Source organism: Salvia splendens, chromosome 7, assembly GCF_004379255.2.
Source record: "Salvia splendens isolate huo1 chromosome 7, SspV2, whole genome shotgun sequence".
NCBI classification, from domain to species: Eukaryota; Viridiplantae; Streptophyta; class Magnoliopsida; order Lamiales; family Lamiaceae; genus Salvia; species Salvia splendens.
The window spans coordinates 35,979,550-36,003,154 of NC_056038.1; the positions used below are offsets into that span (position 1 = coordinate 35,979,550).

Sequence of the window (23,605 nt, forward strand, 5' to 3'; positions counted from 1 at the left end):
TCTTTTTATTGACGTGACATTTATTGAAAAATAGGTCTGAATTTGAGGTAAATGGTTGGAGACGGCCTTATAAAGAACCATCGACACAGAGCCATTGGCCAACAAAGATCGAGTCGCAGTTGATATTGGGATTAATGGCGAGGAAATCATCAAGAGAGAGATTGAAATCTTGAGCCACACTTGAACATGTTTCATCGCTCACTGTTCCATGAACTGAGTTGCAAAATAGAGTTGCATCTTTCTTTCCAAATCCAACTAGAGAGAGAGAAAGAGAAACTTCAGAATTGTTAAAATTCTTAAATCTTCTTCCACATCGACTTGATGATGATCCTACTTATAAGGCCTTTTAAGGGATGAGTGGTCCATTTTTAATAAGATTTCTATATTATACCAAAAGCAAGATTTATTTGGAATAGAAAGAAGAAAAATGGCTCAAAAGAGGTAGAAGAAAATACCAAATAAAGAATAGAAAGAAAAAGAGAAGATAATACCAAAAGGTGTCTTACATTAACATGTTTCAAATTTTAGGTTATGTAAGGAAATGGATTAGTTTGAATATATCAAACATTTATGTTTTTTTTTTCTCTTTTCTTAAGATTTTTTTGTATGATTTATATTTAATCACTCTACTGCAAGATCAAATTAAGATCCCCTAGAAAAGGTAAGATAATAATTAGTAATGAAGAAATATGGATATTAAAAGTAAAGAGGAATACTTACGATCTATATAACACCGATACGCCACCCTGTTGCCGTATCACGTATCGGATACGTATCCGATACCGATACGCGACGGATACACCGTCGATACGTACCTGGGCGTATCCGCGAGCTGGGCCGTATTGGGCCGGGAAACCTCAGATTCGATACGTATCCTTCGGCGTATCCGCGAGCTGGGCCGTATTGGGCCTTCATCCTCCTCTATCTGCAAAGATCTGAGGTTCTCCTCTTCGAAATCAACGTCCATCTCTGTCGAAGAACTTCGCAACTTTCAATTTACGAACTTCAATCCGATTTGGGAACAAAATTGACAGTTAATCGGATATGAAGAAGAAGAAGAAGAAGAAGAAGAAGAAGAAGAAGAAGAAGAAGAAGAAGAAGAAGAAGAAGAAGAAGAAGAAGAAGAAAGGGGAGGCGCCGCTATTGCCTCAACTAGGGATTGAAGAAAATTGGAAATGGGAGAATGAATTGGGCAAGAAGTAGTCACGATGGAAAAGGAGTATATTTGGGGCTCATTTTTTGGGCCAATTTATTACTCCATTAACTTTGTCTAATTTTGTAACTATAAATAAATATTTTGATCAATATTATTGGTAATATGGATAAGTATAACCAAAAAATCGATGTGGTGTAATCGACCATAAAAGAAATTGACTTTAGCTTTTAATATTTTGTAATTTTATTATTTTTATTTGTATAATAACATTAGAATATCTATTTTGTAATTTATTATGCACTATTATTATTTATTAAAAAAATAGTTAAAACGTATCCGCGTATCGGGTTGTTTGGGAAAGAGCCGTATCCGCGTATCCGTATCCTTCGGATACTGATACGCGTATCCGTATCCGTGCCGCATAGCTTACGATTAACACTCTCAGCTACAGATATCATGAGAACAAGACTGAGCACAAGAGCCAATTTGAAGAAGAGGCTGCTGTTATTATTAATCTTAGCCATTGAGATTAATAATGTTATCTTTCTCAAATAAATGTTAATTAATTTGAGTAGTGATGAGTGCTTAAGTATGCTTTGTTTGTGGGAGTATTTATAAGAGAAAAATATTAATTAACACTTTGAAAATACCGTTATCATTTTTATGCACCCCTATATATATATATATATATATATATATATTTATACTGTGCCGTTGCGATTACAATGTTAGATTGGTGGTTATAAATAGTTTAGAATAGACAGGCTACTTGAATTTTTGCCGACGAGGTAAGACCAAGATATATGAGTATTTCTGAGCAAAATATTTGTAATATGAATGACTGAATCGTATCAAATTATAATATTAACTTCGATTCAGATATATTTTTTAAAAAATAATCGGATTTCTTTTTTCGTAACTGAAAAATTCCAAAAATCCAAACTAAGGAGTGCATGCAATGTATTATTCAAATTTATATGTAAATGAAATATTTTATTCAAATGATATTTTAGTTCAATTCAAATATAGTACTTAGTAAAAATTTTGAATTTTTGGATTTGGATTGGATTAATGCTCTGGTAGATTGGATTAAAAAGTTGGGCCTTACGTTTACAATTAAATTATAAATAAGGCCTCTTCTCAGTTTGGGCTTCCTTTAAATAATGAGAACAGCCCACACTTTCAGAATTATAAAACGACGAAATAACCAAATAAAAAGAGCCGTAGTTTTGGATAAATGGATTCTAAAATCTATTGGCACCGATGATTGAATATAATAATAATTGTATGAAAAATAGTTATTTTCACTTTGTTAACGATTACACAAAAAGAGAGAGGGTAGGATTGAAACTAAATTAGCTCGCGGTTTTATCATTTATATTGAAATTTATCAAATTTATGTTCTCAACTTTATTCTAATTTTTCAACTTATATCTCAATAATTTTTTTAATTTATAATTATCAAAGAATTTTGTGATGGAACATACGTTGGTAAATTCTTCAACAGACTTTATGACGGATTTAATCCGGTAAATCGTGTTTTTTTAGTGTACAAATCGTCCTATTTCGTTAATCATCGTTTAAATTCACATCACCACTTAAATGATATCACATGTTCACCATTCATTAACAACACAAATTAATCCAAGAAAAAAAAAACCAGCACCAAGATTTTTGGCACTATATATCTTGTGGTGACAAATTCTCTCTTTGAAACATGGGGCCACAACCCCTTGTTTTTCTTTTAATGCATTCAATTCCACCACACAATTACACTACAAATAATATCATACATGGTGGACTCAAACTTCTCTACTTTAAAATTCTCTAAGTAACTCAAAAATGTTGCAGAGGAATGGCATGGCGGAGTCCGGCGTCATTAGCTCTTCTCCACCGTCGATCTCGGCTGACACGGGCCGTGCCAAATGGGTATTCGGTGGCTCGGGCGTTGCGAGGAAATCGAATTCCGAGCATGAGGATTACGCAATGAGAAGAGCAAGGGAAGCTGAGAAGGCTGAGAAGATCATGCACCTCATTTGCTGGGGTCCCACTAAGTAGCGTTTTGTTTCAGTCTCGTATTTTATTTCATCAGTGTTTGATATGGTATTAATTTGATTTGATTTTGGTAAAGAAGTAGACTTTATTTCTTTGTTGTGTGCAATTTGTGTGAGTCTTGTCTAGTAGTGTTGATTGTATGTAATTTGAGGGTAATGTAATCAAGAATCAGAATGATTTGGGAATATATTAATTTAGCATGTGTGAGGTTAAAGACCAGAAATGTGTACTTGTATGATGGTTCAAATCAATTTCCTTCAAAGGTTAGCACTTCGGTGTATAAGTAGGACAAAACAAATTTGATACCTAATAGTAGTAATTTTTACAAAAAACCATGTGATTGTATCTAGAAATCTTCCACTATGTATATATTTAGCTTACCAAAACATGAATATCAAATTTTAATAATTTAGAGCAGAAATGGACTGATCCATTTGTGGAAGGAGAGATAATCATATTCTCTCTGTCCACTATATATCAATATAGTTTTAATGGTGGACGATACATTTTATTACTCTACAAAATTAAATAATAGTATAAATGAAAAATGTGAAAGATAATTGAAGTGGAGAACGAGACTCACTTCACTCACTTCGTAGATAGAAAAACACACAGTAAAATAGAAGATAGGCTAACTTTAGTGGAGAATGATAAATTAAGAATCTTCTATTATGTTTTTCTAAGTGACTCTCGTTCTCCTACCCGCACTTGTACGTCCCGATGACGGTTGCCCCACCCTGCATGCGCCAACCCCCGTCCTACGCCCGTTGCCGCCCTCCCACAATGGAGATGGATGTCCGCTGAGTGTATCGCGGCTCCCCCTCCATTGTCCGTTGTGGATGCTCTTATAGAGCCACCAAGCCAACAAGGAATAAGGAAAGCGCACATAAGAAAATAGCTTCAATCTCGGTGATAAATGCAACACTATTTGCCCATTACACTCACCCCCGGTGTGGCAGCTTCGCCCAACCCTCTAGACTGAGGTTCGCTTTCCCTCTTCGTCTACCATTCCGTAACAGCAACGTTCGTCGCAGATCTCTTACCTTTTAACTAACTTGTGTCCGATCCCATGAATTTCATTTTCTAGATCCGCAATAATACCGGAAGAGCCCACATCAATAATAAAATATTTACTTTAACATAACTCTCTCTTAGCTCTAGATTTATAAAAAAAATAATCAAAAGTATAATAAGTTTTCAACTTAAAGTATTTTGGCATTATTAATATTGATATAGAGCAAAGCAAACACCACCACACATGAGAAGGTCACCCTCACACAGCGATGGATCCACGTGGCGAAACACCATTGGGCAATCCCTGACACCTCAAATCTAAAGAGAGAAATCGGAAACGGAAAACTGCTTTCCTCCTTCCCTATTGTTTCGTCGAAAATCAACAATGGCGGCCGTAACATCGGTGTCGTTTGCTTCAATAGCTCAGTCTCCAGACCGGAAGTTCCCGATTCCACCTTCTCACAAATGTTTGGCGTCGAATTTTAGCTCTATTAAGCTCCGCTCGCCCGGTGGTTCCCGCAAGCTCCGGAGCCGGAGTTTGCGCTACGGTTTGGCGATTCACTGCATGTCCTCCGCCGCAGGCAAGCTCCATTCTCCATCTCTAGGGATTTTCAGCTTTCTGTGTAGTTTAATTTCTGTAAATTAGTGTTTATTGTGTGATTTGTACGTATTTTCAATTTTGCTTTGGTAAAGTAGGTCACTAAGAGCATCAGCTATTTTGATGATGATTTAGAAATTGAAGGTATTCATTGATGAATATATACCAAATCTAGATTGTAGTATTGTTTAGGGCAAGATTAGGGAGGTTGGGAAAACTTTTCCTGATTTACTCAGATTGAATGCTGAATTGACAACTGAAATGCTGCTATAGCTTCTGCTTCAATAGGAAACTTCAATTCATGTGAGGCTATGATTGTTTTCCTACTGATATCCAACAATCTCACCTTTAACTCACGATTTCTACCATTTTGATGCCACCTAATCTTACCTTGTCTCGGAAATGTTAAAATGCTTGGTGATTGTTGTATATATTGATCATTATATTGTATTAGAGAGGATAATCTATAATCAGCAGGGAAACATGTCAGAATCTATGTAATCCTCTCTTAATCTTTTTGCTGTAGATTGGTGTTTTGTTTCTCAATTAGTCCTTCTGAGTCATCCTATCGATGTTGCTTTCAGACCCCCCCACAGTTGCTGAGACAAAGTTGAATTTCTTGAAGGCATATAAGAGGCCGATTCCGAGTATATATAATACAGTATTACAAGAGCTAATTGTACAACAGCACTTGATGAGGTACAAGAAGTCATACCGGTATGATCCGGTGTTTGCCCTTGGTTTTGTTACCGTGTATGATCAACTCATGGAGGGATACCCGAGTGATGAAGATAGAGAGGCCATTTTCAAAGCTTATGTTGAGGCTCTAAATGAGGATCCTGCTCAATACAGGCTCGTTTGAAACACTCTTGAACTATATTTGATGCAAGTGTTTTTTCCAATCCATATAATTTACCTGATAAAATTTATTGATGTAAATCTGTAAAAAATAGTTGAAGTGCAATCTAAAAGTAGAATGTTAATTTACCTATGCGGTGTGAAAATACGATTTATCATTCTGTGATCCTAGTGTGTAATGAAGCATACTAAAGAAAGCTTTTTGCTACAGAGCTGATGCCCAGAAGGTAGAAGAATGGGCTCGTTCTCAATCAGCCACTACTTTATTTGATTTTGCTTCTCGAGAAGGAGAAGTTGAGGACATCTTAAAGGACATCTCAGAAAGAGCAGGAAGCAAGGGAAATTTCAGCTACAGTCGGTTCTTTGCTGTCGGTCTCTTCCGCTTGCTTGAGTTGTCAAATGCAACTGAGCCAACCATCTTAGACAAGGTAAAAGTTTGAACTTAACATTCAGTGAATTTTTTATGATGCCTCGTAGAAGTGGTCTGGATTATCTGAAAATGGATGTTAGTAATGATGCTGAATAGTTGTGAACTAGTAAAAGTGATGATCGTTTACCATTTCATGATTATATTTCTCTTGCTTTCTCTCCTACTTGAAAGGCCTAATATATCATTGAAGACATTGGTAAGAAGTGAGTGTTTTCTTCTATATGTATAAGGCTGAATGTCTCTTTATAACTCAACAGCTTTGTGCTGCTCTAAACGTAAACAAGAAAAGTGTTGATCGTGACCTTGATGTATACCGCAATCTTCTCTCAAAGCTGGTTCAAGCCAAAGAGTTGTTGAGGGAGTACGTCGACAGGTGACAATATCCTCTCTGATATGGCTGGAACGAGATCCATCCTTTTTCTGTTTCCATTTCCAAATACCCTAATGCTCTATCTTTATTTCGGCATTTGTATCACATGATTCTCACGCGTTTCCTCTGCTTGTGAATGTCAGAGAGAAGAAGAAATTAGAAGAAAGGGCAGCAACCCAAAACGCGAACGAGGGTGTCAAAAAAATGCTTGGAGGAGCACCGGTCTGATGAACGACGCGTTTTCGACTAATGCATCATGGTAGGTGTGTAATGCTAGTCTTGATGTTAAACTGTTATATAATTAAGATTGGTTTTATCCAAAGTTGATGCAGATTGTATGATAGAGGTTGCTGTAAAGTAGAAAGAGTGAGTTCTTAAGAAAAAAATGTTCAGAGAAGTTGGCATTCTATTATTGAAATTAATGTAATTTTTGTTCATAATGTTCTTTGATATTTCTTGGTGTGTGATATGAATTGTTGTTTTAAAATTTTATGTAACTGAGAAAATGAAAGATACAAATATTTAGCGAGTAATAAATTATTTTACATAATTATTTTTTGTTCAAAGAGCTTAGACTACCATTAATAGTCGTTAATATTGTAGCATGCTCCACAATTGACAATAATTAAAATTAATACAGTATAATCATTAATTATATATATAATTGAAATAATTAAATTTTGACAAACTCCAAAATGCAAAGTATACTGGACTGACTGGGAGATTTTAACTAAAGCAAAATCACCATCTAATAGGGAAATATTATTTTAAATAAATAATGTGATTACCATATATGATCATCATTCTCATCTACCATATAAGCAAAACATATCAAAACATAAAAAAATCTCAATTTTTACACTTTTATTTTTAATATATAAAAATATATTTTCTCTTTCCTCTTAACACATAAAACAACATCTCCTAAAACTTTAATGTAATTGCCCCAATAAATAGTAGTATGTCTTAATACGATGCTTTGGAAGAAACAAACTATCAAATTAATCACCAAAGAATAATTACATTATCAACTGAAATGGGAGATATCAAGCCCTTCTGGGATCTTGAAAGTGTCTGCTGCACCAAACTTCTTCCTCACTTCCTCATCTTCCTTGTCACTATCCTTTTCATCGACGTCGAGAACCACCGGAGACGGGGGGCCAAGAGCACTCCTGGCTCTACAATCATGGGTGGCAAGCATCTTCACTTGGCGAAGATGAGAGATTTCTACCACAACCGTCTCATCGTTCTCTGGAAGAGGCTGTTTCCACGGTTCTCCATCGACTCTCATGTATGTTTCTTTAGCAGAACCTTTATGGAACTCGAATTTGACACGGTGTGCCTTCAATGGATACAATAAACACAAACATTACGCTCTGGAAAAAATGTAGTCACACAACGTTTCACTAACCTGTGCAAGGCGGGTCCCGTGTCCATTTGGAGCGAGCAAAACAAGCCCGTGCCAAGCGTTTCTGAAGCCAACAATCTCAAGAAGGCCATCATCTACGAAAGGCGGGGTTAAGTCTCTCTGTTGCAGGTGCAGAAATTCATGAGGTTAGTTATAGTAAAGGAATTGGGTATGGATGGATGGTTGGTTGGTTGAAATTCGAGAATACTACTTACATTACGACGTTTATGACTATTCGGAGTTCCCCACGGATTTAGTCCTCCGGAAAAGCTGGGTAAATTGAGGCACACGATTGATCTGATGCTGAATGTTAGACGAAATATGCATCAGTGCAAGTTGAAATCAGAGCAATTTTCATACACAAGAGTCCTAGATAAAATGAGCTTAGCTATAGTGGAAATAGGCCCTATTTGTTTGTAGTAAAGCGACCATCAGAAAGTCAAACGAGCGTATGTATAGCAGATATGTGTTACCTTTTAGGAATTTCAAGGTCTTGCCAACCAGTATCCTTTTTCATGATCTTAACCTTACAAAGTTGAGAAATACTGCAATGGGAATGTATTTTAATGTTAAAAAGGTCGTTTTGCATAAGCGACCCTTGAAAGGTAAGTAAAGCAGAAGTCAAGCAAAAACATCCGTTCGACAGCTTACAAACTCACCTTGCAGCATGGTTCAAATGAGAAGGCAAAAACCATCCTTGTGTGCTGACTAGCTTAGCATATGTACTCTGTAATGGATGATACAAATGACAGAAATCACAACGATTTTTAAGGAAGATGAAAAAAAACTTTTAGTGTTATTTGTTCTGTCATTTTACTTGATTCACTTGCTGGTTTTTGAATTTTTCCGGGTTCAGCTTGCACTCGGTGTGGAATGCATAAGAAACCTGAGCATCCATTCCTGAAGAGAAGAAAAAAACAACTCAGCAACATAAGCTAAACTGTATACATGGCGTCAAGATTCTTTAGGAAGATTGGCGTACCCATGCTGAAGTAGTTCCAGAACCCTCCACGAAACGTATCAGAACCTTCCTGTAACATTGTGACAAGCGACACATAAGTACAATGCAGACACAGTTGAAAATGGGAAAGCTGACCACTACTTTTCGAGCTGATAAACACGAGAACAGGGTGTTCGGGCTTTGGAGCCGAGCATTGGAACTCTGAGTCTTGCTCGAGTATTGAGCTCGGGATGTGAAACTTCTAGATGAATTCGTCGTTATCAAGGTGCTCGCATGCCATACCTAGTTCCAAATCAACAACTGCAATACAAATTCGACAAAAATATATGATTTCAACTCACTTATTCTTTCATGTAGTAAAATTCAAATAGTGAAATGCGATTTGTTTCTTCAACTTGTTACAGAAATCAAGAAATACACCATATCGAATTAAGATGAGCAGAACATTCAAAAGTATCAGTGAAAAAAATCTCTTGAAATTCAGTAATAAATCCTTTTCCAAACCTCAAAATACATTCAAACTAGATCAGACATTTCATCAAACACATAATTCTCACACACAAAGTTAGTGAATAAAATACCCAAAAAAAGAAGCCAAGTTTCACCCTTTTTGAGCTGTCCTAAACTGAATAACAAGAATATCAAGGCCCTAACCATAAAGATATGAATTAGTGGTGGGTCCGAGAAGGAATCTGCAGCGAAGTTGGGATCTTGACAAGTCTGAGGAACATGGAATTGTAGGGAGGGAGAGAGTCTAATACTGTGGATTACACGCGTGAATCGTGACCAACAATGAGAGAGAAAGCTTGGCATTGAGTGTGGAAACTTAACAGGCTGAGTTTGCTCTGATTGTGATTTGGGAAGCGCCGGTGAAACTGTGATTGGTTCGTTATTACAGTTGCTTATCTTGTTGATGGCCAGTGCCTTTGTTTCTTCATTTTTTTTCATCAATATTCAATATTAATAAAAAAATTGGTAAAACCAACGTGTTATAGCCTAGTTGGCAGCGCAGAGCTGTGGTGACTTTTAGGTCACGGGTTCAAATTCCACCACCATTGGCAGGCTCGGTGCAGCTATGGTCAAACCAAAAAAATGGTAAAAACTCTTTATTTTTTAATATATTTTTTCTTAGTTTTCAAGACATTAGAGCATCCGCATCCATGTTCGTCGCAAGAGTAGGTATTGTGCCGTCGGCACGGCGCGTAGCCATGCTCACCGTTGTGCTCTTGCCGACGGCAGGCACGACCATGCTCTTAGCTAAGAGCACCACCGTGCCGACGGCAAGAGCACGAGCAGCCGACGTGGCATGCTCTGGTTGTCCAACGTTGGTTTATCATTATTTTTATTTTTATCCACTTCAGATTTAATAAAAAAATATATTTTCCCACTTCCCAATAAAATATATTTGTTTTTTCCACACTTTTAATTTATTTTTCCATTATTTTTATCCCAAAAATTCACACTTTCATCTATAAATACCCACATTTCAACACAAAAATCACACTACACCAAACAACTCTCTCAATCTCAATTTTTAGGATTTTTATTATGTAATTTTTAATTTTTTAGTAATTTGTATTAGTATTACGGATATTTTGAATGCATTTTAATATTGTGGAAATGTTTTTAGTAATTGAAAATTTTTAATTGAATAATAGAATGGTGAGACCCTTGAGTATGCTATTACGGAAGAGTATGGACGTGAGTGTTGTGCTCTTACAAAAGAGTAAGGATAAAAAAATAAATAAAAGTGTTCTAGACTCACGCCCATACTCTTTGGCAAGAGCATTGATGAAAATATTTCATACTAGTATTAATCACAATTTTTTGAGTCGAAGAAGGAAATTAGAAACCAAACTAAATTGAGAGCAATTTTTTTAAATGGTCCAAATTTGGAAGCCCGCATTAATGATTGTAGCAATTTGTTAGTACATGATTTAAGCCCAATAATTTTTACCATTATAACACCATCATTCCATCAAGAAGAATGATACCTCAAAAATCAAAATGGTAACTATTGAGTTTGGAGTTGGACCCACTATCTAAATCATTTACTACAGTATAAAATACCGTAGATATTTTTTACTTTGAATGTATTGATATTTTAGTTCTGCATACAAATTTAAATAAACGATGGTAGAACTGTCATGAAAATTGGAAGAGAATATACACCCTCCGTCACCAAAAAAATACTCTTATTTTTCACTTTAAAATCCGTGCCCGTCCACAAATGAGACTATTTTTTTATAGACGGAGGGAGTATAAAAGAAGAGATCGACATATGTCATCAATCCATACAGAGATTGGTCCTCGAGTGCAATGGCGAAAGTGAGCTTAAATCACTAGCCAAATTATACAGATACCAAATTAGCTTTATATAGCCAAATCACTAGTCAAAGATCAATAACAATGACACACTCTGTGCATTTTACCAAATTAATCAGATTTTACCAAAGACTAATTACATTATCAACTGAAATGGGAGATATCAAGCCCTTCTGGGATCTTGAAAGTGTCTGCTGCACCAAACTTCTTCTTCACTTCCTCATCTTCCTTCTCACTATCCTTATCATCGACGTCGTGAACTTCTGGAGGCGGGGGGCCTGAAGTACTACTGGCTCTACAACCACGGACGGAAAGCATCTTCACTTGGCGAAGATGAGAGATTTCTACCACAACCGTCTCATCGTTCTCTGGAAGAGGCTGTTTCCACGGTTCTCCATCGATTCTCATGTAGGTTTCTTTAGCTGAACCTTTATGGAACTCGAATTTGATACGGTGTGCCTTCAATGGATACAATAAACACAAACATTACGCTCTAGAGAAAATGTAGTCACACAACGTTTCACTAACCTGTGCAAGGCGGGTCCCGTGTCCATTTGGAGCGAGCAAAACAAGCCCGTGCCAAGCGTTTCTGAAGCCAACAATCTCAAGAAGGCCATCATCTACCAAAGGCGGGGTTAAGTCTCTCTGTTTCAGGTGCAGAAATTCATGAGGTTAGTTATAGTAAAGGAATTGGGTATGGATGGATGGTTGGTTGAAATTCAAGAATACTACTTACATTACGACGTTTATGACTATTCGGATTTCCCCACGGATTTAGTCCTCCAGAAAAGCTGGGTAAATTGAGGCACACGATTGATCTGACGCTGAATGTTAGACGAAAATGCATCAGTTCAAGTTGAAATCAGAGCAATTTTCGAACCCAAGAATCCTAGGTAAATTAAGATTACTTAAAGTGGAAATAGTCAATCAAAGACTAGGGATAGGTTGGTGATTGCAGTTTGTTTGTAGTAACACGACCAACAGAAAGTTAAACGATCGTATGCATAGCAGTCAAGTGTCTTACCTGTGAGGAATTTTAAGGTCTTCCCAATCAGAAGATTTAGAATCCTTTTTCATGATCTTAACCTTACAAAGTTGAGAAATACTGCAATGGGAATGCATTTTTATGTTAAGAAGGCCGTTTTGCATAAGCGACCATGAAAGGTAAGTTAAGCAGAAGTCGAGCAAAAACATCCATTCTACAGCTTATGAACTCACCTTGCAGCATGGTTCAAATGAGAAGGCAAAAACCATCCTTGTGTGCTTACTAGCTTAGCATATGTACTCTGTAATGGAAGATACAAATGACAGAAATCACAGCGATTTTTAAGGAAGACGAAATAAAAAAAACTAGTAGTGATAGTTGTCCAGTCATTTTACCTGATTCACAAGCTGGTTTTTGAATTTTTCCGGGTTCAGCTTGCGCTCGTTGTGGAAAGCATAAGAAACCTGAGCATCCATTCCTGAAGAGCAGAAAAAAACAACTCAGTACAATAAGCTAAACCTAAACTGTATAAATGTCGAGATTCTTAAATTCGCGTACCCATGCTGAAGTAGTTCCAGAACCCTCCACGATACGTATCATAACCTTCCTGTAACATTATGGCAAGTGACACGTAAGTACAGCGTAGCCACAGTTGAAAATGGAAATCACACTACAAAGCTATGGCATAATACGCAGGGAAAATGCACCTTAAACAAAGGTTGGAAAGCGTTTCTTACCACATTGAGGTCATCTGTTGAAGAAACGGGATGAAATGAATGCAACGATTGTGGCAACTCAGGAGGAGCAACCGGAGCACAATCTTGTATTGCTTTCATTCGCATCATAATGTGCCAACTGTTATGTACAGAAAATTTTAAGCAAAATCGCAAGAGTAAGAAACGGTCACTGTATATGTACATCAAGCCAACACATTATCAAGAATGTTCTGATTGCTTATTTCTCAATAAATAATGATCTTGATGAAAACGACAAACTATTCATGGTTATAATGATCTTATATGAAGTATTCATGGTTTATAAATTACCTGTCCATCTTCATTTCATCTCCTCTCCGTACTTGATCCATGAACGAAAGCACAGAGCCACGATCAGTTCCTGGATTTTTCTTACCCTAAAATGCATCGGCATAAACTGAGAGCTCAAACAACTAATATACTCGAAAAATTACCACAAAGAATGATCATACTCACCCAACCAAATGCAAATGGCAGATTGTTTCCAGTTCCCAAAGGCATAGTAGCGATAGGTGGCGGGTGAGATAGTTTGAGATCAGAAACAACCCCAAGAATCCATCCGGCCGTGCCATCTCCACCAGCGACCTATATGTCGAAGCTCACGCATTAAGTTTCACGAAATCACCAATAAAAAAGTAGTATAAGGAAAAGGAGAGACAAACTTCTTTATTTCCTTTTGTTCACAACTTACAATTAGCCTCAAATTCTCCTCAATCCAAGTAGCATTCTCATCCCCTCGATTCTTCAGCCTTTCGAGATTGATAAAAACCTTTCGAATCACCCTATCAGGAGCTTCTTCTCCTAAGTCAATAACCTAAAAATACGGCTAAAATAAGTAAGCTCATGTGTCCAGTTATTTGAAAAAAATGGTTTTCCACAACAAGAAACTAGTTTATCGAATGCAACATAACGAGCGATTTGTAGCTGATTTTCACCTGCTCTTTGTTTAGTATGGATCTATACGTGACAATAAGCTCTCCTCCAAGCTGACCACCACTTTTCGAGTTGATAAACACGAGAACAGGGTGTTCGGGCTTAGAAGGCAAGCATTGGATCTTCGTGTCTTGCTCGAGCAACGATCTCGGGATGTGAAACTCCTTGATGAACTCATCTTTATCAAGGTGCTCGCTTGCCATTCCTGATTCCCAATCAAAAACTGCAACACAAATTTGAGAAAAATGTAGGATTTCAAGTCACTTATTCTTTCATATAGTAAAATTCTAACAGTGAAAGGAGATTCTTTTCTTCTACTTGTTAAAGAAATCAAGCAAAGACACCATATCAAATAAAGATGAGCAGAATATTCTAAAGTAACATCCTTATAAATTATCAGTAAAAAAAAAACTCTTAAAATTCAGTAACAGATCCCTTCCCATACCTCAAAAATACATTCAAACTGGATCAGACATTTCATCAAACACATAATTCTCATATACAAAGTTAATGAATTACCCAAGAAAAGAAGCCAAGTTTCCCCCTTTTAGAGCTATCCCAAGCTGAATAACAAGAATACCAGGGGCTCTTAACCAATCAACGCCAAAAAATCAAGTCAACAGAGTAAGAAAGAGAGTTGGGAACTAAAAAGATAATGAATTAGTGGTGGGTCAGACAAGGAATCAGCAGCGAAGTTGGGATCTTGAAAGTCTGAGGAACATGAAATTGTATGCGGAGAGAGAGAGAGAGGGGCTAACAGAGTGGATTTGACGCGTAAATCGTGATGAAGGATGAGAGAGAAAGCTTCGGCATTAAGTGTGGATTAGGTGGTTTGGTAACTTAATAGGCTAAGTTAGCTCTGATTGTGAATTGAGGAAGCGCCGATGAAGCTGTGATTGGTTCGTTATTACAGTTGGCTCATCTTGTTGAGGGCTAGTGCCTTGTTTGTTCATTTTTGGACTTTTTTAATCAATATTCAATATTTATAGCTTCGAAATATTTTTTTTATTAGTTTTCTTTCCTAGAGTTTAGTACTATAAAGTTCTATTTTGGCTTTACATAAATTTTAAGAAATTTAAAAGAAAATGAATGAAAACGTTATTACAATGCAGGTTTTACTTTTATATTATAATAATTTCATAGTGGAACTTGAGTGTAATTAGGAGGGTGAAGTCCACGTATTTAGAAAATGAATGTTTAAATTGAGGATAATCTAAAATGACAAATATAGAAATTATTTAATGGGGAGAACTTTCTGAGTTTTTAGAGAAACGCTTCAATTATGATTTTTTGTGGCGTTACGACGTCAAAAAGTTGAATCAACTTACGGGATATTCTTACGAAACTGTGCAGTAATTCGACTTCAGAAAATTGCACCAGTCGAAGAAATGATTTAGTTTTCCCAAAGCTGAATTCCTGCATCATTAATTTTACAGATTATTATACTATAAAGAAAATCTTTAATATGTCAAAAAATTTTCATATTGTACAAACATGTGGTTGGCGTCCAAAGTTGTAGTAGTACATGTTTTTTTTGTTGATTAAAAAAGGTCAATTTGCTATGTGATTCTTCAAAGGAAAATTAAATAACTAGGTGGCCGTTATGGTCCTACTACACTCTTACATTTAATCTGACGTCATACATCGTATGCTGTCAAATTGAAAATTCACGAGCTAATCCACGATGATTTTAATTTGTACTAGTTGTTAGCATGGTCCTACTCAGCGGGATTAGTCTAAGGGCATCCACAGTGGTGCGGATGTCCCGGCGGACATCCTAAAAACACCTCCTGCCATGTCATACGGACTTCCCATTGTGGATGCCTCGTCATACAGACATCTCACTGCACAGTGGCGGATATCCCCAAGGACATCCCGACGGACTTCCCATGTTAATAAAAATTCACAAATTCACAAATTAAACAATTTACGGATTTAAACAATTTACGGAATTAGAAATTCGACACAAATACGGAGATCTTACAACCACTTTATTAAAAAAAGATACATAATTATAAAAAAACATACATAGTAATTAAAAAAAATACATAGATAAAAAAAACCGTCGGCTCACTCCTCGGATTCCCCGCCGCCAGTACCCTCGTCGTCATCGCCGCCGCCCCCCTCGTCGTCACTCCCCGACATGTCTCCGAACCCCAAATCGCGCCGCATACTGTTGACGAGGGGTTTAAGCGACCGCTTGTAATGGGGGGTCGGTCGATTGGCGCCATTCAACCATCGCACGTAACAAGGTTCCATGTGCTGCGATGTGGGCGAAGGAGGAGTTCTCGGGATTGTTTTGGGTGGGGGCAGCCGATTAGGCCACGGCGGATCCGCTGGCGCTTCCCCTCGCAGTCCGCACCTCCGCCTTTTGCCCAATCGGGCGACAGCGGCGGTTCGACGATATGGGTGTCGGGAATTCTGCCTCGGTGGGGGGGGGGGGTTCGTGGGAACCAGCACTGCTACTGTACTCCCCGGAGGCGCTGATCTTCGCCCGCTTCGGCCAGCCAGATTCAACGCCGCAGTGAACTTGGGCGAAGACTGCACCACAAGATAGACCTCCCAATATTTGAATTCCCCGAACCCCTTTCCACTGTCAGGGAACTGTTGGTGCGCCAGAAGCTTCACATCCTCGGAAGACATGCCGCTGGTTGCCGAGCGGAGGTTGTTTGTGTAAATGCTGGCAAATCGGCTGAGCTGCATCCTCAGCCGCTCCCACTGTTTCTGGCATTGCTCTCCGTTGTGAGGCTATCCCCCTGGCGGTTTGAATTGGAGGTAGCTTTGGCTAATGCGCCACCACATCCTGTCGATGTGCTGGTTCGCCCCGACGTAGGGATCCTCCACTACACTGATCCACACCTTCGACAGCGCAATGCACTCCTCCATGCTCCAGACGGTCCTCTTGTTCCCGCTGGACCCTTCCCCCGCCTCACCACCGTACATCGGGACGGGCGAGGTATTGCCCCATCCCCTGCCTCTCACTCTCCCTGTCCTCCCCCTCCTCCCTATCGTCGTTGGTGCGTCTGTGGGAGAATCCCGGATCGGAGATAGCCCCAACTCCTCCATCGAGAACGTGTTGATGCCAGTGAACTGAGTCTCGAGAGGAGTACTCGGGGGTTGTCCGTCGACAGTAAATCCATATAAAGCCGGTAGACGTTGTCCGCCGGTGATTGGGGGACCCCCTGCCTACTCCCCCCGCAGCCGCCGGCGGCCCCTGCATCATCCCCGGCATCATCATACCGGGCATCTGGGGCATCATCCCCGGCATTCCAGGCATCATTCCCAGCATTCCGGGCATCATCCCTGTCATTTGGGGCATTCCGGCACTCGCCTCGGGCATCTGGGACATTTGGGGTATCATACTATACCACTGCGGGTACATGTTGTAGTACCCGGGCATCATTCCCGCCCCCATTTGAGGTTGGGGCATCATCCCCGACATTTGGGGCATCGCGGCAGACACCGGCGTACTCCCGCCGCCGGGAAAATAAGGCGACTGTGACTCGCTCGTAGCGGGGGAATCGCTATCGTGATGCTCCATTGTTCTTCGAAAGAAAAGTATTTTAGAGAGAGATACTCGTTAATACAAGTTGTGCGAATGAAATGAAGTGCAACGAGACATATTTATAGAATTTTTAAAAAAATAATTAATGCAATAATCGGGACGTCCGCGCTGACGTCCGTGAGAGTCAACGCAATGGCGGACGTCCGCAAGAACTTCGCGATGGACGTCAGCGGAAGGCCGCGAAAATGCGGTGTCCGCAGCGGATGTCCGTATTCGCGTCACATGCACACAATGGCGGACGTCCCGCGCGGACGTCCGACACGCAGGACTGACGTCCGTAGGGACGTCCTCTAATTCGAGTAGTTTTAGTGTTTCTTGAAAAGACACCAATTATTCAATAATTCATGAGTGTCATGATTAATGTTAATTAGTTAAGGTCATGTTAATTCAATCACCGCTAAAATAAATTTAGTCACAGGCCGCTTTATAGGTTTTGCAACAAAAGTTTGAAAATACAATCAAATCAAAGTATTGATTCAAGGAAAAAAAACCCAAACATGAGCAATCTAAACTATAAACATAACATCAACTAATTGTTAATTAGGTCCCATAATTGAAACCCAAGGAATGAAATTTTTCTCTAGTAAGTGCATCGATGCGCTCAATAGTCTCATCAGTGAGATAGTTTTTGTGATCTCCAACGTCCCCTTTTCTAAAAAAAGAATTATATGGAAGTTGGAACCAAGTCGGAGATTCCTCCGACCTGTTCACTTCGTAGTTACTTAGCACTTCGAAACTACAACTATCGACAACCTCTTGAACTTGTTCATCTCCTTCGAATGGAAACCCTAAAAACTCACCCAATCTCTTGACATGAGTTATTGGATCAACCCTAAGCTCCTCATAGGTAATGAAAAACACATTAGTTGGCCTCTCCAAGCTCAACTTCTTGTACCCCATCACATGATCATAGTAAGGCCCACATGGGCTCAATCCTTGGCAAAACTTATCGATCGCCACGTCGAGTTGCCAAGGATGGTCCAGTGCTTTCTTCCACTTGTTGACAAAATGCCACGTCGAGACAAGGGTGTCCTTAGGGTTCCTTGTCACGTAGACAACGCGACATTCTGACGAATCTAGGGTTTCCGATAGAAGCTGATATGGGATGTGCGTGCTGAATATTCGACTTGATTGATTTTCACTACTAGGGGCAATATTTGATGTTGTAAAAACTTGAACCTCTAAAGTCGGGACCAAATCATGGGGGTTATTTAGGGATAGACGATGTTTGGAATTGGAAGATCGGTGGACAATAGAGAAAACAAGTGATTTGAGCCATGTAGTACCTGTTTTTGGATAAGAAGCCAATATTATATCACTTGGGATTGGCTTGAAATACTTAACAACCCTATAAATGGATTGGATGAATTGAGGCAAAAGCCAAAAGCCACCTACTTTATAGAGATAATCATGATCACCCCACCAATTTTCTTTTGGGAGGGTAGATAAATCCATCTCCAATAATGAATTATCCATCAAACTCTTGAAGAAAATAATGGAAATTTTTATATGCTACTATGGTGCTTGGGATGTTATGGAATGATTGGTATTGTGAAGCATTTATAGAGGCAAGAGTACTCCATTTATTAAACTTGTCTTCTTTAGTTATTTAAAATTGTAAATGAAGACTTCTAATAGTTATAGTCAAGGATTAATTTCATGTGATGTTCTGACAAACCTTAATTAGCTGTTTATGTTATTCACATTAACAATTTATTTAAAAAAGAAAAGCAGAAACAATGTATAGCTTAAAGTCTAAATCTTAGCTGTGAATCGAATCAAATTGAATCTTTGACGTATAGACAAAATCGTTTGGGTTACATTATTATTATTGCATATTCCATTCAACCCTTTACTTAAATTGACATTTTTAAGTAATGCTGCTTCTAGAATTATCTGTTCAGATTTTAATTAGATTATATGTGCAAATTGTGGTACAATTAATTTTTGCCTTAGTTACAACTTCTTATTTCTTTTACCAAATTTGAAACATGATTGCACATTCATAATTTTACCGTACGCCATCTAATGACCCAACAGAGAGACATTCAACGATAAATTGAAAACGTGAATAAACCATTTAGACAGTAGGCTTGACGATGAGACACAATTTCGTTGATAAGACGTTTCTCCTATAAGGAAAAAACTTAGATAATAAGCTTACAAAATCCTAAACAGTTTTTATTTCTAAAAGTGCCTTCTATTGTTCCGATTATATATCTGATACATGTTGAAAAGGCTGGGATAAAATTGATGAGATTTGAAAATTTCGAATTTATTTTCGATTGGAAGATTTGGCATAGAAAACAATAGTAATAGAAAATTAGAATTTAGAACCCAAACTAAAATGATAGCAATATTTTTAATGGCCCAAATTCGGAAGCCCACATTAATGATTGTAGCAATTTGATAGGCCCAATAATTTTTAGCATGATAACACAATAGAATATCACCTCAGAAAGACAACTAATGAGTTTTTAAATAATAAGAACACGAACCCAATAAGCTCTGACCCAAACCCATTAATTTCGTGCCGGTTCGTATCGTGTTATCGTGTCGTGTCAAAAATTGTCAGCCCTATTAGTAGCGGATCTATGACATAATTAGGGCACATCCATTCTGTGGAAATTACCACTATATATTACTTTTGGATCGTCTATATGTATGTTTCATGTGGAGGATTGGCCTTTTCGGCTTGACTTGACTCAATTTGAATATATCGAAATTTTAGTAGCGTACAAATTTTCGAACTTAGTAAGGATAATGGTTTCAACAATGGTACAATCGCTATTGTGAAAATGATCTAAGAGTATATAGAAGAGATTAACATATGTCTTTGCCTCTCATGCTGATAAACACATAAATTGGCCATCAAGAGCAAAGGCAAAAGTGAGCTTAAGATACAAGTCGGTTTTTAGTGATATGACGATGTCGAGTGGAAGGTCACAAATCATTTTATATAGACGCCCAACTAGCTTTACATAACCAAATCACTAATCAAAGTATCAACAAACATTTCACAATGGATAGATCTTACAACTACTTTTACGTGTAAAAGCACTATGCCATAAAAACCACAATAGCCGTAAAATGGCATACAACCAAATAGCGGGCAAAAGACGTGCCCGTGCCCGTGCACGCGCAATGCCTGCACGTGTTGTGCAAACGCAAAGAAACGTTTCCACTATTGCGTATAGTATAACTTGTCCAAACACTAAGGAAAATTTTTAGACAGCGTTAGAGATGAACATTTGAAGAATTTACTTCAGTGTAGCTGCGAAATCGAATTACAATCTTACAGTATGTATAAATGGCAGTAATCTTTCAATGGTTAAAACACATAATAATTAAAAGAATTAACCTAAATCAATAGTATCTGTTAAATCAAATGCTAACAAAATTACCAGATTCATAAGCTTAACATACATACGCCGCCGCCGCAGGAAAAACCCCCAATTTCTGAGCCCTAATTTTCGCCGCCGCGATTCTCACAAAGTCCTGATCGATTCAGTGAAAATCGCGGCGAACGCATCCAAAATCCTCTTCGGCCGAGACAGCGTGAATTCCAATCCGTCGTCGAAATCTCTGGATTTGCCAAGCGCCATCGACGTGTCTGTATCAATCGAGGCCGATTCGACCTTCCGCGGCCGTCCCCAGCCGTAGTCGGTGTCGTAGAGATCGAACCGCGGCGATCCAGCCACGCCGAAGAGACGTTTTCCGATCATATTCCGAAACTCCGTCGGCCACTCCTCCGCGCCGTCGAGAATCCCCTTCTCGTTGTACACCGTGTTCTGAATCGCGACGCCGATGCTCTCCGCCGCGACGAGGAATCCTTCCTTCCCCTTCAGCAGCCCGTGCCTCGACTGCGCCTTCACCAGCGCGAGGCAATTTCCGAAGTACGTCGACGGAAGCGGCGGATCCAGCCTCCCGCGGCAGTCCGCGGCGAAGCAGAAGTACTCCGGCTCGTCGTCGGGGACCGATCCGGCCTCCGCCCGCACCAGGCACGCCCAAACCAGCGCGCACGTCATCGTGAAGGCCGTGATGTGCATCTCCGGCCGCCGTCGCGCCACGAACGCCTTGAGCGTCTCCACGTCGTCGCGGCGGACGAGGAACGTCGCGCGCACCTTGTTGAACGGGAACGAGAACCGCCGCGGCACCACGCCGCGCGTCCGCCTCACGAGCTCCCAATACTTCGCGTCCAGTCCGCCGGCGTCGCTCACCGAGGTCCGATCGTAGAACGGAAGCGATTTATCGTCGATTAGCCTCGCATCGCCGCCGAATCGGTTCACAGAAGCCCAGGATTTGATGAATCGGACGATTGTGCTCGCATCGCCGATCGCGTGGTGATTTGTAAACCCTAGGCACACGCCGTGATCTGGAAATAGCGTCGCCTGCAGCGCGAGAACAGGCAAAACAACATCCTCCGGCGAAATCTTCGCCGGCGGAAGCTCAGGCACAAACGCGTAAAACTCATCCGACAGCCGCGGATGGTAGCCGGTGAGGTGCTTAAAGTCCTTATCGCATTCGGCGACGGTAAACGAGACCGAATCGCCGATTACGAAGCGAGAGAAAGGTCTGCCGCAGTTGATCGGATGCACGATGTTTCCGGCGAGGGGGAGGAAGTGATTGAGGGTAACGAGGAGAGAAGATTTGAGATCGGGAACAATGACTTCTATGAAATGGCGTCTGGAGCAGGGGAGGTGGAAGAAGAGGAGGCGCTGGACGGGGTGGAAATAGAGCCACGTGATGTCGAAGTGGAGGAGCGGGAGAATCAGCTCCGTCACGGTGTCCGGCGACGGCTGGATTTGGCAGCGGTCAAGCACGGCGGCGGCCATCGGAATTTCATGAGTTTGTGCCATAAATTAAATAGGATTATTCTCTGCTATATGCGTTTTTAAAAGGGGGAGGAGTTGCTGGGAAATTTTGAATTAAATATATTATCTTATATAGGTCGGCAATTAAGCACAAATTGTATAATCACATGACACTACTAGTACAAAATTAATTTTTTTGTAAAAATCATGCTCATTTGGAGATATAAACTTAATTTTCAGTTATCACTTCGTATATATTTTCACCCAAATTATAGTTTATAGGAGAATTGAGATTTGAACAACAATGTAATGAAGAATTATACTAAATAAAATAAAATTTCATTACATGTTATAACAGAATATGACATCGTTACTCTAGCCACTGACAGGGTTAGTTTTACAATGCCATATCGGCTTCATTAGTTTTTGGAGTGACGAATCACGTTCTTCCGTCGACAATTCTGTGGTTAGGTAAACTTACGGCATATTCTTTAGTTTTAACGATGCTATATTTGATGTCCAGAGCCTTTGTCCTAGTGGCAATGTGCTTAGACATTATTGCATGAGGTGCCGAGCCCTCTTGACATTGGTTGTAATCTTAGAGAACATGTAATTTCGTTTATTTGTAATTTCTTCCTTCATGTAGGATTAAAAAAAAACGGTGCTATATTTGATAGTTAATGACACATTTTCTAGTAATGATTAAGACTAACTTAGAGAACATGTAATTTCATTTTTTTGTAATTTCTTCTTTTATATAGGATTTTAAAAAAAAGTTGCTATATTTGATATTTAATGACACATTTTCTAGTAGTGATTAAGACTAACTTAGAGAACATGTAATTTCTTCCTTCATATAGGATTTAAAAAAAACGGTGCTATAAATTGCATATTCATCATACAATCATACTGTAGATGATCAATTGAATCAATTACTTTTAGACAATAATCTAGCTAAGAGATCAGAGATTATACAAATATAATTATATATTATGGTGCAGTATCATTTAATGCAATTGGTATTTAAATACATATGGAAGTATTAATGTATTATCCGTCGGTGCTTTATATATGTTGGAGACAGATGTCAAAAGTCGCATTCTACGTCTAGCTATTGCAGGAATTGATATTAGCATATAATTAGATACTTTCGTACGTCCCATCGAATATGATATATTTTTTCCTTTTTGTCCATCCCAACAAAATAATCTCTTACTTATATAGGAATATCAATTCCGTTCGAATTTGTGGGTTAATTTGAATAATTTGTTAATTTTAGGGTGTTAGAGTTCAAAATGTATATCGATTTTCATCTCTATTATCCCACATTCTGACTAGTCTATAATTCGAATAGGATTGGCCTAAAACTCGATGGGAT

At 39.0% G+C, this 23,605-nt stretch overlaps 4 protein-coding genes and 1 pseudogene across 9 annotated transcripts; 1 reads left to right on the plus strand and 4 right to left on the minus strand.

Moving 5' to 3' along the window:
• The first annotated feature begins 4,462 nt into the window (after positions 1-4,462).
• On the plus strand, positions 4,463-6,933 carry LOC121742707 (annotated as a pseudogene).
• Positions 6,934-7,383: 450 nt separating this feature from the next.
• On the minus strand, positions 7,384-9,772 carry LOC121741776 (diacylglycerol kinase 5-like). Of its 5 annotated transcripts, none has more exons than XM_042134676.1 (9): positions 9,432-9,771; positions 8,992-9,150; positions 8,872-8,920; positions 8,707-8,789; positions 8,549-8,616; positions 8,363-8,434; positions 8,105-8,192; positions 7,893-8,009; positions 7,384-7,823 (listed from the first exon to the last, which is right to left on the minus strand). In XM_042134676.1, the coding sequence occupies exons 3-9, from the start codon at positions 8,873-8,875 to the stop codon at positions 7,509-7,511; spliced, it is 747 nt and encodes a 248-aa protein (XP_041990610.1). In that variant the 5' UTR covers positions 8,876-8,920; positions 8,992-9,150; positions 9,432-9,771; the 3' UTR covers positions 7,384-7,508. The 5 variants fall into 5 exon arrangements, with proteins under 5 accessions (XP_041990610.1, XP_041990611.1, XP_041990608.1 ...); XM_042134677.1 differs by having other exon boundaries at positions 8,986-9,150; XM_042134674.1 differs by having other exon boundaries at positions 8,872-9,150; positions 9,505-9,772.
• Positions 9,773-11,204: 1,432 nt separating this feature from the next.
• On the minus strand, positions 11,205-14,774 carry LOC121741775 (diacylglycerol kinase 5-like). Of its 2 annotated transcripts, none has more exons than XM_042134672.1 (13): positions 14,294-14,774; positions 13,851-14,071; positions 13,607-13,729; positions 13,372-13,500; positions 13,207-13,292; positions 12,898-13,015; positions 12,719-12,767; positions 12,556-12,638; positions 12,394-12,461; positions 12,200-12,280; positions 11,912-11,999; positions 11,704-11,820; positions 11,205-11,634 (listed from the first exon to the last, which is right to left on the minus strand). In XM_042134672.1, exons 2-13 carry the CDS (start codon positions 14,049-14,051, stop codon positions 11,320-11,322), a joined length of 1,458 nt encoding a protein of 485 aa, XP_041990606.1. In that variant the 5' UTR covers positions 14,052-14,071; positions 14,294-14,774; the 3' UTR covers positions 11,205-11,319. The 2 variants fall into 2 exon arrangements, with proteins under 2 accessions (XP_041990606.1, XP_041990605.1); XM_042134671.1 differs by having other exon boundaries at positions 14,368-14,773.
• Positions 14,775-17,953: 3,179 nt separating this feature from the next.
• Positions 17,954-18,868, minus strand: LOC121810817 (cytosolic sulfotransferase 17-like). The gene has a single exon (XM_042211541.1). The coding sequence runs from the start codon at positions 18,866-18,868 to the stop codon at positions 17,954-17,956; it is 915 nt and encodes a 304-aa protein (XP_042067475.1).
• A 1,782-nt stretch (positions 18,869-20,650) lies between these two features.
• Positions 20,651-22,461, minus strand: LOC121742577 (phenolic glucoside malonyltransferase 1-like). Its single transcript, XM_042135759.1, has one exon. It carries the CDS (start codon positions 22,270-22,272, stop codon positions 20,902-20,904), a length of 1,371 nt encoding a protein of 456 aa, XP_041991693.1. The 5' UTR covers positions 22,273-22,461; the 3' UTR covers positions 20,651-20,901.
• Between the last annotated feature and the right edge of the window lie 1,144 nt (positions 22,462-23,605).